This window comes from Macrotis lagotis, chromosome 1, assembly GCF_037893015.1.
Source record: "Macrotis lagotis isolate mMagLag1 chromosome 1, bilby.v1.9.chrom.fasta, whole genome shotgun sequence".
Classification (NCBI taxonomy): Eukaryota; Metazoa; Chordata; class Mammalia; order Peramelemorphia; family Peramelidae; genus Macrotis; species Macrotis lagotis.
This window is the reverse complement of record NC_133658.1, coordinates 472,864,880-472,882,183: the sequence shown is the minus strand read 5'-3', so window position 1 is coordinate 472,882,183 and position 17,304 is coordinate 472,864,880. Positions and strand designations below refer to the sequence as shown.

The 17,304-nt window shown below is 34.7% G+C and overlaps 1 protein-coding gene across 3 annotated transcripts in view; it reads right to left on the bottom strand.

The window, feature by feature from the left end:
- The window catches only part of PRKX (protein kinase cAMP-dependent X-linked catalytic subunit), a 124,758-nt gene that overhangs the window by 57,595 nt on the left and 49,859 nt on the right, over positions 1–17,304 (bottom strand). For all 3 annotated transcript variants that reach the window (XM_074213617.1, XM_074213616.1, XM_074213618.1), the window contains exon 2: positions 6,620–6,788. In XM_074213617.1, the coding sequence (XP_074069718.1) occupies positions 6,620–6,788 (169 nt within the window). The remainder of the gene's footprint in view (positions 1–6,619; positions 6,789–17,304) is intronic.

Here is a 17,304-nt window from a genome sequence, read left to right as displayed (position 1 = left end):
ATGGGTGATAAAGGAAAGTACCGGGAGGAAGAGAAAGAAGAGGAAGAAAGGGCTAATAAATTTCACATAAGAGTCAATAAAAAGCTTTTTCAAAGGAGTGGAACAGGGAAGGTGAGGGGGAATGAGTGAGCCTTCATTCTCATCAGAAATGACTCAGAGAAGAAATAACATACACACTTAATAGAGTATAGAAATCTATCTTATCCTAGAGAAAAGGGATGGGATAAGGAGGAATGTGAGAATAGGTAATAGAAGAGAGGGACTATCATGGGGGAGGGTACTCAGATACAATACCCTTTTGAACAAGGACAGGGTGAAAGAAGAGAGAATAGAATAAATGAGAAGAATACAGTGGAGGGAAACATAGCCAGTAATAATGACTGTGGGAAAAATATCAAAGCAACTTCTTTGGTGGACTCATGATAAAGACAATTCATCCCAGAGACAGAACCTTTGGAATTTGAACATAGACTGAAGTACATTTTTTTCCCTCTCACTATTCTTGAGGTTTCTCATCTTGGGGGGGGGGGGTTATGTTTACTATCACAACAAGATTATTGTAATATAAAATAAATAAACCAAAAACAACATAAAAGTTAAATAGCAAAAAAAAAAAAGATGGCAAAAAATATAACTAATCAACAGTGGTGAAGTTGTGGCTTCTAATACAGTTAGTGGAACTATGAATCGGTTTCACCATTCTAGAAAGCAACTTATATGGAACAAAAATCAATAAACTATTCAAATAATCACAAACTTCTAAATATAAGCCTTAATAAGGTCTAAGACAACAACCCCAAGAATGTCAAAATTATCAAAAGCAGCATTGTGGAAGCAAAATAAGTAACATAAATTTTTAAAATAACAGTCCTGGAATAGTGGGTTCCCATCATTTGAGGAGTTATGATTAATTACTATGTGCTTATAATCTGTTCTCAATGAGCTTATATTCTTAAATTTTTTTTTTACTTAAGGCAATAGGATTGTGACTTGCCCAAGGTCACACAGCCTGGCAATTATTAAACCCGAATTTGAACTCAGGTCCTCCTGACTCCAGGGCTGATATTCTATCCACTGTGCCACCAAGCTGCACCCAATGAGCTTATATTCTAACAGAGTAGACACACAATATAAAGTAGTAAAATACAAGGTAGATTGGGAGAGAGGGTGCTAAACATTTGGTGAAGAAGAGGAAAGATTTCATTTATCTACTAAGCAGAGTTGAGGAAAAAGCACATACCAGGGATGGGCAGAAGGTGAGTACATGGAGAAATGTGATAGACCATAGTATGGAAGGAACAAAAAGAGGACCATTTTGCAAAATCACTAAACCTGGAAGGAGGAGGAGGAGGAGCAATTTGTAATTTCACAGTAATGTTCAACAAAGCTGGCAGGTTCTGAAGAACTTTAAAAGCTAAAAAGAGGTGTTTGCTCTTTTATTCAAGAGGAAACAGGAAACCACTAAAGTTGATTGAGAAGGGGAGTGACATTGTAAGATCTATATTGAAAGAAAATCACTTAAGCAGCATGGAATGGAATAGGGAGAAACTTTATGTTAGAGACCTTTTAGGAGACAATAAACAAGGTGACAGGTGATGAGGGCCTGAACTAAGGTTGGTAGTTGTGTGAATAAGAGATATAGTTGAATGGTAGAAATGATGTGGAGGAAGAGAAGGCAAGACCTGGCAAGTAACTGGATGGAAATGTCAGGGCAAGACAGGTTAAGAGTCAAGGACAAGGCTGAATTTAATAACCTAAGAGAAGGAAAGGATAGTGGTGCCTTCAGCATTCCTGCAGAAATTTAGAAGAAGGAAGATTATGGGGGGAAAATACTACCCTCTCTTATAGTTATATTTGAAATGCCTCCAGGACATCTATTTTGAAATGTTCAATAGGCAATTGATAATATGGAATCATGATTCAGGTAAAAAAGAAAAAATTAATAATAATAATAATAATAATAATAATAATAATAACAATAATAATAATAATATTTTTTGTCCTTCATTGTCCCTTGACATCAGGGAGGTGAAGTCATGACAAGCACATGAATTGGATTTGAGTGAGGAGTTGCTTTGCTCAGTCACTAGCCCCACTTTCCCCTCTAGAGAAAAAAAAAAGCAACATGAACAGCAACTATAATGGTGTTAAGAAGAACACTAAAATGTGTGTATCATAGCCAATGGTAGCTCCACAGTTGAAAAATAAATGTAATTCCCTCCTTTTGTTGGAGAGTAAAGGAATTATTAGTATGGAATGGTGGATATATAGGGAGAAACATGTCAGGTTTTTTGTTTGTTTTTTGTCTTCTATTTTGTTTTTGGCTTAATTATTTTCCATATCTACAAGGATAGCTCATGAAATTGGATGAATACATAATATGGGTAAGGAATGGCTGATTTTTTCAAGTAATCAATAAAACTTGATTTTAAAAAATTATATTATAGTAAACTTTCAGTATTTAACTGCTTTCAGCAACTACATGAAAATTTAAAATATACGAGGTTTTTTTAAAAAACTTATTCAGAAAATCATGTTTCATTATAAATCTCTAAATTAGATTCCAACATAACCTATGATGACAAATACTAAAGAACTATTTTTAAATATTAATGCAACCCATTTCATTTCTGAAGTGAATGACGGAATAAAATGCTTGCTTTTATATATTTATACTCATCAAAATCAGTAAAGTGAAATCAAGAGATGATTCATCACTTAAAAAAAGTTTTGTCATCAGTGCTTAAATGTTTTCTTCTGATGCTAAGATTTCCCTGGATATTTCCAAAAACATTTTTTTTCTCATTTTCAAACAAATTCCCCTTAGATTTTCTCAAAGTAGAAAAAGTTTAGCCAGTTTTCTAATAGTGTGAAATGTTCTCTTAAAGTAGATGGAGATTAAACCCATTACTTCCTGGTGTTCTTCCACACTCATCAGCTGACTTTAACACTATAATCAAACATTAAATTCCACTGCTCCAAAACAGAAGTAATTAGGAATTATCACAACTATAAGCACATATTTTGTAAAAAGAATGTAACAGAAAAATCTGATATTGTACAAAGAATATTGAAGCATAAGCACCTGGGTTCAAAGAAAAGTGATCTATATGGTCACTTGGCTGGGCCTCAGTTTCATTATCTGTAAAACATGGGGGCTAAATGGCCTTTCAGATATTTTCTAGCTATATCTTTGATCCTAAAAAAAACAAGGGGGAAGTAGACAAGATGGTACAGTGGCTAGAGCACTGGTCTTAAGAGTCAGGAGCATGGGAGTTCAAATTCAACCTCAGAAACTTTACTATTACAAGCTGTCAGTCTGATTCATATCTGACCACTGGACCCAGATGGCTCTAGAGGGGAAAGTGGGGCTAGTGACTGAGCAAAGCAACTCCTCACTCAAATCCAATTCATGTGCTTGTCATGACTTCACCTCCCTGATGTCAAGGGACAATGAAGGACAAAAAATATTATTATTATTATTATTATTAAAAACCAATTGTAATACATACCCTTATCTCTTCACTCCCACTGAGGACTCTTAAGCTTAACTATTCTCCCTCTGTATAGAAATTATATCCTAGTGGTTACTAACATGACCAATTCCTCTTCCCTTTCTCCTTTCTGCAGCACTACATGATGTTTTTCCTCCATAATCATGATTTAAAGTTCAGTGAAATCTATCCCAGCCCCACAAACACACACACACATTTGTTTTAACTCCATTCTGGTTCTTTTTTTCTCTTTCAACTTTTAATGTGCTATACCTGGGAAAAGAGGAAGATTTCTTTTAAAAACAAACTAAACAAAGTCTCTTAATTCAGGCTAAATGTAGCAGCATGTAATTATCAAGGAAATAAAAGAAAATAATGCATTTTGAAATGGAATCAACTATAAAAATCATTTAGTAACATCAACCTCTAAAACTCCTGACAGTGTCCATTAGCCCATTTCAGAATTTCTACAAAAGACACAATCTACTGTTTCCTCTTTTAATTAAATTTGCTTTTCCCACAGTGCCAAAGGGAAAATTTTTTTTAAAAATCTTATTTAAATTCCTATTTTGTCTTTTAAGTTAATTATGAATATTCCAAAACATTATCCTCACTTTTTCATTATTAATACTAGAAATTTAACTACATCATGGGTTAAATAACACTTTATAGGCAAGTCTTGGAACTTAAAAATTATTTTCTATTTTTTTATGTTTCTGGGTAAAAATGCATTTCAAGAACCAAATCAAAAACCAATTAGATGATTTCGATTACATTAAATTAAAAAGCTTTTGCACAGATAAAACCAATGTAACCAAGATCAAAAGAAATGTAGTAAAATGGGAAACAATCTTTACAACCAATGATTCTGACAAAGGACTCATTTCTAAAATATACAGAGAACTGAGTCGTATTTTTAAAACAAAAAGCCATTCCCCAATTGACAAATGGTCAAAGGATATGCAAAGGCAATTTACAGATGAGAAGATCAAAGTAATCCATAGCCATATGAAAAAATGCTCTAAATCATTAATTATTAGAGAAATGCAAATTAAAGCTTCTCTGAGGTGCCACCTCACACCTCTCAGATTGGCCAGTATGACCAGGAAGGATAATGATCATTGTTGGGAGGGATGTGGGAAATCTGGGACACTATTACACTGTTAGTGGAGCTGTGAACTCATCCAACCCCTCTGGAGAGCTATTTGGAATTATGCCCAAAGGGCAACAAAAATGTGCATACCCTTTGACCCAGCAATACCACTACTGGGTCTATACCCTGAAGAGATGAGGAAAAAGGGTAAAAACATTACTTGTACAAAAATATTTATAGCAGCCCTGTTTGTGGTGGCAAAGAATTGGAAATCAAGTAAATGTCCTTCAATTGGGGAATGGCTTAGCAAACTGTGGTATATGTATGTCATGGAACACTATTGTTCTATTAGACACCAAGAGGGACGGGATTTCAGGGAAACCTGGAGGGATTTGCATGAACTGATGCTGAGTGAGCTGAGCAGAACCAGAAAAACACTGTACACCCTAACAGCAACATGGGAGTGATGTTCAACCTTGAAGGATTTGCTCATTCCATCAGCGCAACAATTGGGAACAATTTTTGGCTGTCTGCAAAGGAGAGTATCATCTGTATCCAGATAAGGAGCTGTGGAGTTTGAACAAAGTGCAAGGACTATTCCCTTTAATTTAGAAAAAAACAGATAACTTATTGTCTGATCTTGTTACTAGACTTCTCTTCTCTTTAGGGATAAGATTTCTCTCTCATCACACCCAATTTGGATCAAGGTACAACATGGAAACAAAGTAAAGACTGACAGAGTGCTTTCTGTGGGGGGGGAGGGGGGGAGGAGGGAAGCAAGATTGGGGGAAAATTGTAAAACTCAAATAATATCTTTAATAAAAATAAATTAAAAAAAGAACCAAATCACTTATCTGCAAAACAATTTTTAAATATAACCCTTTTTCAGAGCAAGTACTAATAAAGACAACAAACTCCTAGGTATAATATGGACATTCTTATACAAAAGGGTTAGTAAATGGAAATGTCATATAGAAGACTTAAGAATCCTTTACATTAAGTGATTTAAAAGTAGAGCTAACAAGCATAAAGCAGACCTTTCTAAAAGTAGTTATTTTATGTTAATACTACAAAATGTGAATCTTTAATTTCTGATGGAAATTTTTGATGCAATAATTTCTCTGTAACCCAGACATGCTTAAGAACAAAGGTCTAATGGGAATCCAGAAACTGATGAGTGAGTTTGGGCAATTCCCTTAAGCACTCAGTGCTCCAGTTTCCATGACTCAAAATGGGGATTCCATCCTCGCTTACATACCTAATAAACACGCAGCATATAACTCCTTGGAGGAAAAGTACTATATAGCCTAGTCACATTAATTCTTGATTATCTGTGCCAGCAGAAGTAAGCATTAATAAAGACAACAGATATCCCAGAAAATTCAGAAACTCACATCAAGGAGTCAAGTCATGGCTCTCAATTAATCACCAGCTGCAGAAACAAGCCAAAAAGAATATAGCTATAAAATGCATATAATTCATTTGCAAGGAGCAGCTAGGTGGCACAGTGAATATGCGGCCTCATATTACATAGCTGTGTGGACAAGTCACTTAACCCCATTACTTAAATAAGTAAAAAAAATTTTTTTTAAATAATTCTTTTGCAGGAGTCATTGTGTAAGTATGGTGAGAACTGGACCAGGAGTCAGTCCAAGCTGCTTTGCTACTAACTTACCATGTGACTTGGAGCATGTCAACTTATTTGTTTGATAATGGGGATGAACCAGATAATTAGTTAAGTCTTTTCTTGTTAGTTTGAACATATTGTCATTTTAATGAAATCCAATGCAGAAGGAAGTAAATTCCCTCTCGCTGCTTTTAAAAACAGAAATATGACCCCAGTCTGCAGTAACCAATCAGTATATGGGATCTGGCCTCTGAAGATCTGTATTCATAACTAGGAGTTGATTTTATTTCAGTGATTATTATTAGAGTCAATATTCAATATTCACAGCTGTACTATCGATTTTTTTACATTTACAATTAACAGGTGAAAACACAAACAGAACTCCTAAAAGAAAAAAAAACTTACAATCTGATCAGAAATGGATGGTTTACTTCCTTCAGAACTGACTTTTCATTGTGCACATGTTGCTCTTGTTTTAGCCGAATGACATCTGGAATGCTCATTACTTTCAATGCAAAATAATGTTTGGCTGTTCTTTCTTTCACTAGGTGAACCCGTCCAAAGGTACCTGTGCCTAGAAATTTAAGGGAAAAAAATTGCAAAAATCAGTAAAGTTTTTCACATTCGTGAGAAGTGAGTTGATGAAATCTAAGTAAGAAATCTATCATTACTATCTAAATTCAGGATCTACTTTTTTAAAAATCACTATAAAAGTTCTTTGAGAAAGTATTAGTGTTCAACTGAAATTTTCAAAAAAATATAGCGAAGTACTATTTTGGGTCACCCATTTTTCAAACTGATCATAACAACATAAAAAACCCTAAAAAAGTGAAATAATATTTATACCATATTCCTTTCAAAAATTATCTTTAACAGTCACTATTTTCCTAACCTTTAAAAATAAACACAATGAGACATGGTATTGAAACTCCTCATAAACTAATTTGTGTGGAAAAGATATGATGAGATGATATGGTAGGGCCATGGTATCAAAGATTTAAAGTCAGAAAAGACCGATTTAAAGTCAGAAAAGGCCCTTAAAAGTAACCAAATCCAATTCTTTAATTTTGCTTAGGAGAAAACTAATAAAAAGAAGTTTAAGTGACATACTCTAGGTCATCCATTGTCTTCCAAAGTCAAGAGCTTGTGCACTATAGATGTATTCAGCACTAGTTGAATGACTAAATTTCAAGAGTAGATATTAATACCCGTTTCATCTAGGAAAAAGGTATCTAGAAGAGTATTCAAAGGATCTGTTCTTAACTTTGTATTGTTTTTATAAATAGATCTTCTGAAGGCACAGATAGCAAGCTTTCCAATTTTGCTGATGATGCAAACATGAGAAAGACCACTAACAGAAATAAATGACAGTAAGGATTCACAAAAAGAACACTAAAATGAATGTATTAAAAAGAGAATCTTAAGAGAGACAAATGGTAAGTTAAGTTCAAAACTTGCATTGACAAGGTCAACAATAGAATAGTTAGACTAGTTTGTCTAAAAAAGATATTTGTCATTTCAGTGGAATGCAAACTCACCAAAGTGGTATAGCAACAGCAACAACAACAATAACAACAAAAACAAAATATATTTTTAGTTGCATTAACAGAGACACACTTCCAGGATACAAAGGATGATAGTCCATTTTTACTCTGTCCTACTCAGACAATATCTGAAGTGTCTAATTATGATTGACATCATTTAAGAAAAAATAATGATAATTAGGAGAATATTCAAAAGGAAATTTGACTTAAAACAGGATGGTGAAAGGTATTGAATACATGGAGGAAAAAGAAGAGTGGGTGGGAATGAAGTTAGAAGGAAAAGAAAGTTGGATATGACAAATGCCTTCAAGTTACTTGCTGGGCTGTCATGAATGAAGGCTTAAATGTGTCTTGCTTGCTTGAAGGAGAAGAACCAGGAACAATGGGTAGAAGCTGTAATGAAGTAAATTTAGCTTTGAATTGAGAAAAAGCTTCCTAGGAAATACAGTATCCTGGGGCAGCTAGGTGGAGTAGTCGATAAAGCACCAGACAGGAATCTGGAGACCTTAATAATTACCTAGCTGTGTGGCCTTGGGCAAGCCACTTAACCCCTTTTGCCTTACAAAAGCCTAAAAAAAAAAAAAAAAAAAGAAAAGAAAGAAAAAGAAATACAGTATCCAAAACCTGAATGACTTAAGAGAACACAGAAGCTGTCCAAACTCATTAACCCTATTTTCTCAACTTCTACTCTCTTCACAAGTCCTTGAAAAATAGCTATCAGAGGGACGGCTAGTGGATAAAGCAGGCCCTGGAGTCAGGAGTACCTGGGTTCAAATGCGGTCTCAGACACTTAATACTTACCTAGCTGTGTGGCCTTGGGCAAGCCACTTAACCCCATTTGCCTTGCAAAAAAGAAAAAAAGAAAAAAAAGAAAAATAGCTATCAGCACCACTGCTCAACTCTTTCTTAATAAATGCAATGCTTTCTCAGGCTTCATCCTTCTTGTTATCTCCACACTGTTAACCACCTCCTGTTACTGGATACTATCTTGCCTAGGTCTTCATTGATATTGTTATCTCACAATTTTCTTCCAGTTTGTCAAGACTGCACCTTCTTAAACTCCTATAAAGGTTCATTATTCACATCTGTCTACTATGTGGGGGTATACACACTATGATTCTCACTCCAATCTATACTTTCCTTGTAACTTTTTCAGTTACCATTAATAGAAATGTCATTTCTATGAAAATGATTCCCCATATTTACACATCTAGCCCTCACATGTCTCCTGAATTCAGTGTGTTGCAGCAAAAAACATTCAGTCATGAGATCAACTGAATGCAGCCATGTTCAAACCACTCTACCACATTTGTAAAATTAAAGAATTGGCCTATGAGACTTCTAAGATCTTTCCAAGTCTAAATCTATGATACCACCTCTCCAGCAGTCTGATGTCATCACTTAAATGTCCCATAAGCATCTCAAATTAAACATGTCCAAAAAAGAATTCATTATCCTTTCTATCTCCCCCCCCCCCAAAAAAAAGTTAACCCTCCTTTTAACTTCCCTAATTCTATGGTGCAGTTATTCCAGTTATCATCAAAGTTCTCAGTCTAGCAACTAAATTTGACTTTTCACTATCTTTCTTCTCTCATATTCAATAATTTGCCAAGTTTTTCAAGTTTCCTGTCTCAGCATTTGTAGAATCTCTTTGACTTTGTTCACAATATAACCACTGTGTCCAAACCTTTGTCATCTCTTTCCTGGTCTATTTCATCATCCTCCAATTTAGTTTCCCTGAATTTGTTTCCCTTCCCTTCTAGACATCTGTTCCATTAAATTAACGTTTCTAAAGCACAGGTCTGAACCTGTCATTTCTCTTAACTAAAGAAACTTTAGTGGGTTTCCATTGCTCTTAGTTCAGATTCTATTGCCTAGGTTGTTAGACATCAAATAAGATGACCACAAACATATTATTGGGACACTCCCCTAGTTTTCCTTCAGGTTGGTGGACATTAACCAAAGATAAAACAGTGATTTTTGTGTCTTGTTATGCAACTAACTATATTATATCTAACTCCAAACCCAACTCAGGAGTTCTTGATCATTTTTGTGTTCTGGACCTTTTTTGAAGTTAGGGAAGCCCCTTGACAAATCTGGCTACAGAAAGTGATGAAATACTATATCGAAATAGCCAAGCTGCTTTATCATATATAACTTTTTATCTACCCCTACTACTGGGCTTCTGCACTGTCTGCATCCCTTGCCTGGAAGGCTCCCACCCTTTACACCTGCTTTTCAGGTTCAGTTCAAGTGCCAACCCTTTGAAGAAGGTTACTGAGATCATTCCTTGTTACCAGTTATCTCTCCCATCACTGTGTACAGAGTTTACATTTACTTTACAGTGAACATACAGTGTCTTCCAAGCAAAATATAATCTTCTTGTAGAGAGAAGGAATTGATTACCTCCCTTCGGTCTTTGAATCACCCATGTCTAGGTCAATACTTGGAGCTTGAAAAATTCTTCTTTTTATTGTTTTTAAAGTGAGTCCTCTATTAATGAGGACTTCCAATCTTCAATTGGAAATAGTTATATCTTACTAAAAATCTAGACTACAGAACCTTCCAATCCTTCCTACTAAGATTCTGTGATTCTGATACTTCTGATTTATCAAAGATTTTTGTTCATGATGTCATATGAAATTGGTGCATTTTTTAACAAAATAAATTATTTAATAAAGAAAATTTAGGGTATTCTCAACCATCATAGGAATCAACCTGTTACCACATGCAATTTGTTTAAATGAGCAATGAAAAGTTACTTATAATACAGATATTTATTCTAAGAAAAGAACTTTTGATTTAATTTTAACAATTGAAAAAGCAAATCAAAAGAAGAGGAGAAATATTTTTTAAGTATCTTCTTTCAGTGTCTATTCCCTTCACTTCTTGCTTCTCATAATCTCTTCCATAAACAGAAAGAATGCTTGTGGTATTTGAAAAGGAAGACAATGAGACCCAGAGAAGGAACTGACTTGTTTCAAGTCACAGGTTAAATTTATAGCTGAACTGGTAAATTTAAATCCAGGATTCCAGACCCCAAATCCTTTACTTCTTCTGTCACATCACAAATGACAAGTTACTTAATATACTGAAAAAAAAATTGGGCCCAACAGCTTTTGAATGCATAGATGGCTTTAAAGCTTTGGGATACCCTTACCTTCTCACACTTAGACTTACCAAACCACCTAGGTACTAGAGAAATCAGACCCTGTTGGCATTTTCCAACCTTAATAGTCTTCTCCCAACAATCAGCACAAAGATTAGCATATCTACAAGGAATTACACTTTAATTCCCCTGGCTCCAGCCAGAAGTGCAGGTTTTCTAACAATGAGAGGGTTGTCCCCATGAGCTATTAAAATAAGTGCTCAAATCCTACTTTTAGAAGGCTTTTAACTTCAGCCAGACACCGAAGTCACAGGACCAGCTCTTTTAATGACTCCTATCTTGGGCCTCCTGAGTTTTTCCTTTTTTTTTTCAATTAGTTTCATCTATGCTGAAATTCAGGTAAGTCTAAAGCAAGGAGACAACTCATTCCTACATTAGCCCTCCAGTCCCACCCCTCTAACACATACACACACACACACACACACACACAGACCGTTCTCTAACAGTCAAGTACATCTGTACTCTCAATCCAGTTAGATTTTAAGGTTCCTAATAGCATTGAAAACATTAGGAGTTAATACATGAAGCTTTGTTGGAAAGATTTCTGAAATATGTCCCAATACTTGTTAAATGGAGAAGTTTATCCACATGTATGGTCTTTTTCCAAAAGAGTAATTCTAAATAAAAATTACATTAAAGCTCAATAATTTCTACATAATCTGGGTCTAAGAAATACTTGTGTCCTAGATTTGAATGCAACAGGGTTCTAAGACTTCAAGGGAAAAAAAATCTGTAGGCACATATAACATAAAATTCAACATAGCTAGGAAGTTGTATTTCAAGGAAGGCAGGATGCTATGTTTTCAAGAATGAAATTCTGTCCAATTTAAGAAAGAGGGGCTGTTTTTAACCTGAGGGTCAATGAATAGTTTTTAGGAGTTCTGTGAATTTGATGGGGAAAAAATTGCAACTTTATTTTCACTTATCTTTGGTTTTCTTTTTAATTTCATGTATTTTACTTTATTCCTTTACAAATATTATTCTGAGAAAGGGGCTTCCCTAACTTCAGAAAGGTCCAAAACACAAAAATGATCAAGAAGCCTGGAGTTATAGGGTTTGGAGTTAGATATAATATAGTTAGTTGCATAAAAAAAATCACTGTTTTATCTTTGGCTAATAGCTACCAACCTGAAGGAAAACTAAGGGAGTGTCCCAATAATGTGTCTGTGGTCAACATATTTACTAACAACCTAGGCAAGAGAATCTGAACATAAAGAGCTCTCACCAGGTTGAAATGATGCTAAATTTAGTAAATTGAAAAAAGTACAAATGAAGACCATATGCTTTAAAGTTTGAGGGGGAAAAAAATTGAAAATATGCAGAAAAAAGCGTATGGTCTAGATAAGTGAATCTGAAAACATTTTTTAGTGCTATAGTATCAGTATCAGTAAAGAGTATGACAAAAAGCAGCCTAAAAAACTAATACAACCACAGATGATATATAAAAAAAGAAAACGATAGTACCACTATTCTGACTCTACCTGGACTAGTCTGTTCAGTTCTAAGAAGTTATATTGATATACTAGAATATGTTCAAAGTAGGATAAGTAAATCAATGAGAGGTTGTAGAGATTGTGATATATAAAACACTAGAGATACTTAGGACACTGAAAATGTATAAAGGGGACAAAAATTGTTTGTAGGGTTTGGGGATGTAGGGCTCTTTTTTAGAGGGGAGCAGAGTTTGATTTTTAATTAAATTAAGGAAAAGCAGAATTAAATTTGCTTTGTCTGGCCCCAAAGGAAAAAAGTAGAGAGAGATATAGAGGAAAAACTCACTACCAATTACAGCTATCATAAAGTATAATGGGCTGCCTTAAGAAGTAGCAGGTTCTTCTTACAAGGACATTAAATAAACACTTGTCAGAGCTGCTATAAACAGTGTTTCCTGTTCAAGTAAACACCAATGAAATAGATAACCATTGAGATAATTTCCAAATCCAAAATTATTTGATTCTACCCATTGTTCTTTTCCTATTCAAGTACCTCAAGTGAATGAATGATATGTGATATGTATCATATATATCTGAAATATTATTGTACTGTCCAAGGCATTTGAAATGACATGCATGCAAAGAAGTATACAGAGCAAAGGTGCCAAATAAAACTCTGAACTTGATAAAAATATAACTGAGAACTATTTAACAAAATAAATAAAAAGATAAAACAAAAATTACATCACATGTTAAACTAAATCAATGTATGGACAGTGAGGGGTTCTTGTATATGGACTGGTGGTTCCCTTTGCTACTTGAATTTGACACTACTGCTTTAGAGGCTAGAGGGCCTGCCCTTTGCTAAAGATTCAAGTTCTATCTCTGATATCTAATGGCTATGTGACTGTGGGCAAGTCACTTAATCTCTTACAGCTTTATACAACTCTCTGTTAACTGTGGATGTAAGTCATCTGAACCAGTAAAGGGAGTTTCTTTTCTTAGAAGTTGCTCACACAGATTCCATCAAAGAATCACAGCAAACTTTTAAAATAAGGTTTCCTTGGTGGGAATCAAGTAATGCTCACCTTTCTAAATAGGGAAATATAGCAAGATAATAAGCCTAATTCTTACTGAATGTTACTATGTTCAACAAGAATAGTCACTTTGGAAATAAAGAGAAAGTTGTTATTAAATGGGAGGGATATTAGAAGTAGATTTTTGTCAGGTCATCCATCCCTATTCTTGAAACTAATTTGCCAAAGGTAAAATGAAGTTTGTTATGGAAAGGAAAAGAAAAGCATTTCTGCAGATTGCCAAGATTTCTGAAGCCAGTTTTTAAGGCAACATAATCACTGAGATGAAAATAACCTTATAGTCAGGGGGCGGCAAATGACTACTACTCATTATATCCCTGCTGAGAATTCCATTTGGAAGTGTTAGCCACTGGGGTTAAAAAAAGAAATCTTGTTTACAGAAACAACTAGGGCTCAATTGTTGCTAATCCCCTTTGGTGACCCACCCAGTGACCTCTACATTTTACTTGGCAAAGAACTCTAAGAAAGGAATACTAAGTCATAAGAACCTTATTTCTCCTAAATGAGTGGCTACCAAAGAAGGAAAACGGTTGAGTCTCTATCATTGAACCTACTAACACTTTTATATGTCTGTGGACTGCTCCAGACTACATGAATGCCAATAATAAACATGGTAGGTAAAAGAGTGATCAACTGAAGAAGCCATTAAGTTGTTGAACACATTTGCCCAAGCAATGACCCACCTGTTCCTTTCTCAACAAACTAGCACCCATCTCAAAGAACTGGGCAAGAACTGTTGAGGGAGAAGAAATGAGGAAAAAGAGGGAGGAAAAAAACAAGGTGTTGTGTCTTAAACCAAAAAGTGGTAAACATGGCACAACAGATGTTGATCTCAAGGGCCCTCAAGTCTAATAAGGTGACAGACATATTATGAAATAATATGCTGCTCATATGTCAATGCCTAATAACTTCTCCACAAAACATTATAATTTTGTCTACTTGTGATCATATTTAAGATTCAATCCAGAAGAAGGAGCATTTAATTGGAGGTCAGGGGACTCATTTTAAATACCAGCTCTACTATTTGGAACATTTATAAGCCTGGACAAAGCATTTGACTAGGATGAGTCTCAGTTTCCTCATCTATAAAATGAGGGAACTGAATAGGATTAGCTCTGAGATTATTTCCAGTTCCTGAATTTATAATTATATGTGGCTTATAAAAATGTGTTGTTGCATTCAACATCACCTGTAAGACAAGTACCATAGGAATCCAGAGACTGGGAAAAGCAATGTAGATTGAGATGATTAAGAAGACAGGACTTAAACTGAATTTTGAAAACATATATTTGAACTTGACACAAGGAAGAGACTATGGTCTCTTTCCCTCCCTCTTCCTATAAAAATAGGGTTGCTTCTTGGATTGTAGAATGTAAGGCCATAATCAGGTTTGTCAACATTAGACTGAATTCTCTTAGTCTTTTTTTGAACAAGGAATGTGCTAAGTTATTTACTGCTGGAAACAAATATGTAAAGAGTTAAAAAAAATCTCCTTAATTTAAAAAGTATTCTTTTGCAGATTTGATCATCTTGAAATACAGTCTCATAATTAAATATGTATTATAAACTCTTGATTATCTGTATAGGGATTTTCTACCAAGGAACATCTCTGAAAAATATTTAGTCTCAGTAGGTTTCCCCAGCCTTGAGATAAGAAGACCAATTAGGAAATTATTGCACTAATCCATACCAGAGCAGTAACTAAGTAAGCAACCTGTAAGAATAGAGACAAATAAACTATGTGAAGAGGGAGAAGAGGTTAGAATCTAGAGAATTACAACCATGATAGCAGGAAATTTGATGAACACAAAAAGTTTTTTCAATGTCCAAATCCACCTGTTCTGTTCTTGAAAAAATTTGTGTACAATTTACACTCTCTCTCTCTCTCTCTCTCTCTCTCTCTCTCTCTCTCTCTCTGGCACAATACAGAGAAGTTTTTCTTTACTATCTCTGATTCAGGACCATTATTCTACCTAATAATTTATTGACTTGGGATCTTCTCTATCCCCTTAGGCCCAGGAGGCATTCAATATAGTTTGTTTTTGGTACTTTTCCTAGTTATGCCTAATTCTATGCAGCCCCCACTTGGAGTTTTCTTGGCAAAGATACTACATGTAGCAGTTTTTCTTTTTCTTCTCCAGCTCATTTTACAGACGAGGAAACTGAAGCAAACAGAGAAAAGTGACTTGCCTACAGTCACATAGCTAGTGTCTGAGACTAGATTTAAACTCAAAAAGATGACTCTTCCTGACTCCAAGCCTAGCACTCTCCTCAACTGCCACTTAATCACCTAACATTTTAAAGTCAAGATCGGCTATGCTGCCTCTCTTACAAGTATATACAGATGATATTAAACATCCTGTATTTCATCTTAAGTGTTCCAGACAACTTTCTAGCTAGCAAAAAATGTTCTACCTTGCTTTTGTAGAGGGAGTTTCCACAGCAGGAAATTTTCCATACCAAAGAAATCACAGATCCAATCACAATCCTAAGGGAAAAATAATCTCCTCTAATAAAAAATGTTAACTCCTTGAGGGCAGGGAGTTGTCTTTCTATCCAAGGTGGCTGAAGAAGTGCTTACTACAAAACAAGTGGTTAAGTAAGATTGTGGATTAACTGGGCTATCCCAGGACTAAGTGTCCATCTACCTCCATGGAAGTACTGATCTTATTAGAATTCATTAAACTATGAAAATGAAGCAGAGATCTGCATCAGTGAAATAATTCTATGGTCACAACTAATATGCCCACAATTCAAGAATATATGACTTCATCAAAAAATGATCTATCGACTTAGAAATGAGTTTTTAAATGAAGAGCTAGAGCTAGAAGGACCTTAGCATCTAATCTCTCATTCTGCAGAAAATTAGATCCAGAGAAATTAAATGACTTGTCTATGGTCAAAAGTGACCAAGAAGAGACTAAACTCATTTCCTCTTAGTCTCCTTTCAAGTCATAAGTTTATTAGATTTTTAAAAATTTCATTTGTATTCAACTCCCAAAACCCATATTTTTTCCTAAAAGCTATACTTATACTAATAATATAAAATTTAAAAATTGAATTTAAAAATTCATGTAGCCTCACACAAATAGATTTGATGCTAACCACTATAAGGGTATGGTGGGAGAGAGATATCTTTGCCTCTTTACCTTGGAGGATTTGTATTCTTGGGTCTTATCTTTCATTCTGCTGGAGAATACTTCTTACTCTCTTTTAAGATTGAAGATTCTATAAACTATATGAGATACAAATTTAATTTTTATGTAGACATACCCATTGACTTCTTGTGTAGAAACATAAATGGATAATATTGGTTCATATTTAAAGAGCACCCTGAGATAGACAGTGTAAATAAGATTCAAATTAGTTTACAAATGAAGAAATTGGGGCTTAGGGAGGTTAAGGGAGTTAAGACCAAGAGCAGAGTACCAGAAATAAGAATTAATCATATCTCTACTGACTCCAAGTCTAATGTTCTAAAATTTAGAAATCCCTTTTATATGTTATCTCATTTGATTTTTACAATAATCCTATGTGAAAAGAACTATTATGATCACCATTTTACAAATGAGAAAACTGAGACTTGTAAAGTGACTTGCCTAGAATAACACAGCTAGTAAAATGTGAGAGATAGGATTGGAATTCAAATCTTCCAGACTCTAGGCTTAACACTCATCTAATGTATCATCTGACTGTCAATCAGCACAATTTTTTGAATTTCACTAATTTTTTCAGCTCTCATCCCTGCTAAAATTGTTATCTTGTCCTTACCCTCAAGTCAATGAATATCAAGTGTTTATTATGTACCAGAGCTAAGGACCAAGAATAAGTAAAACCAGTCCCTGCC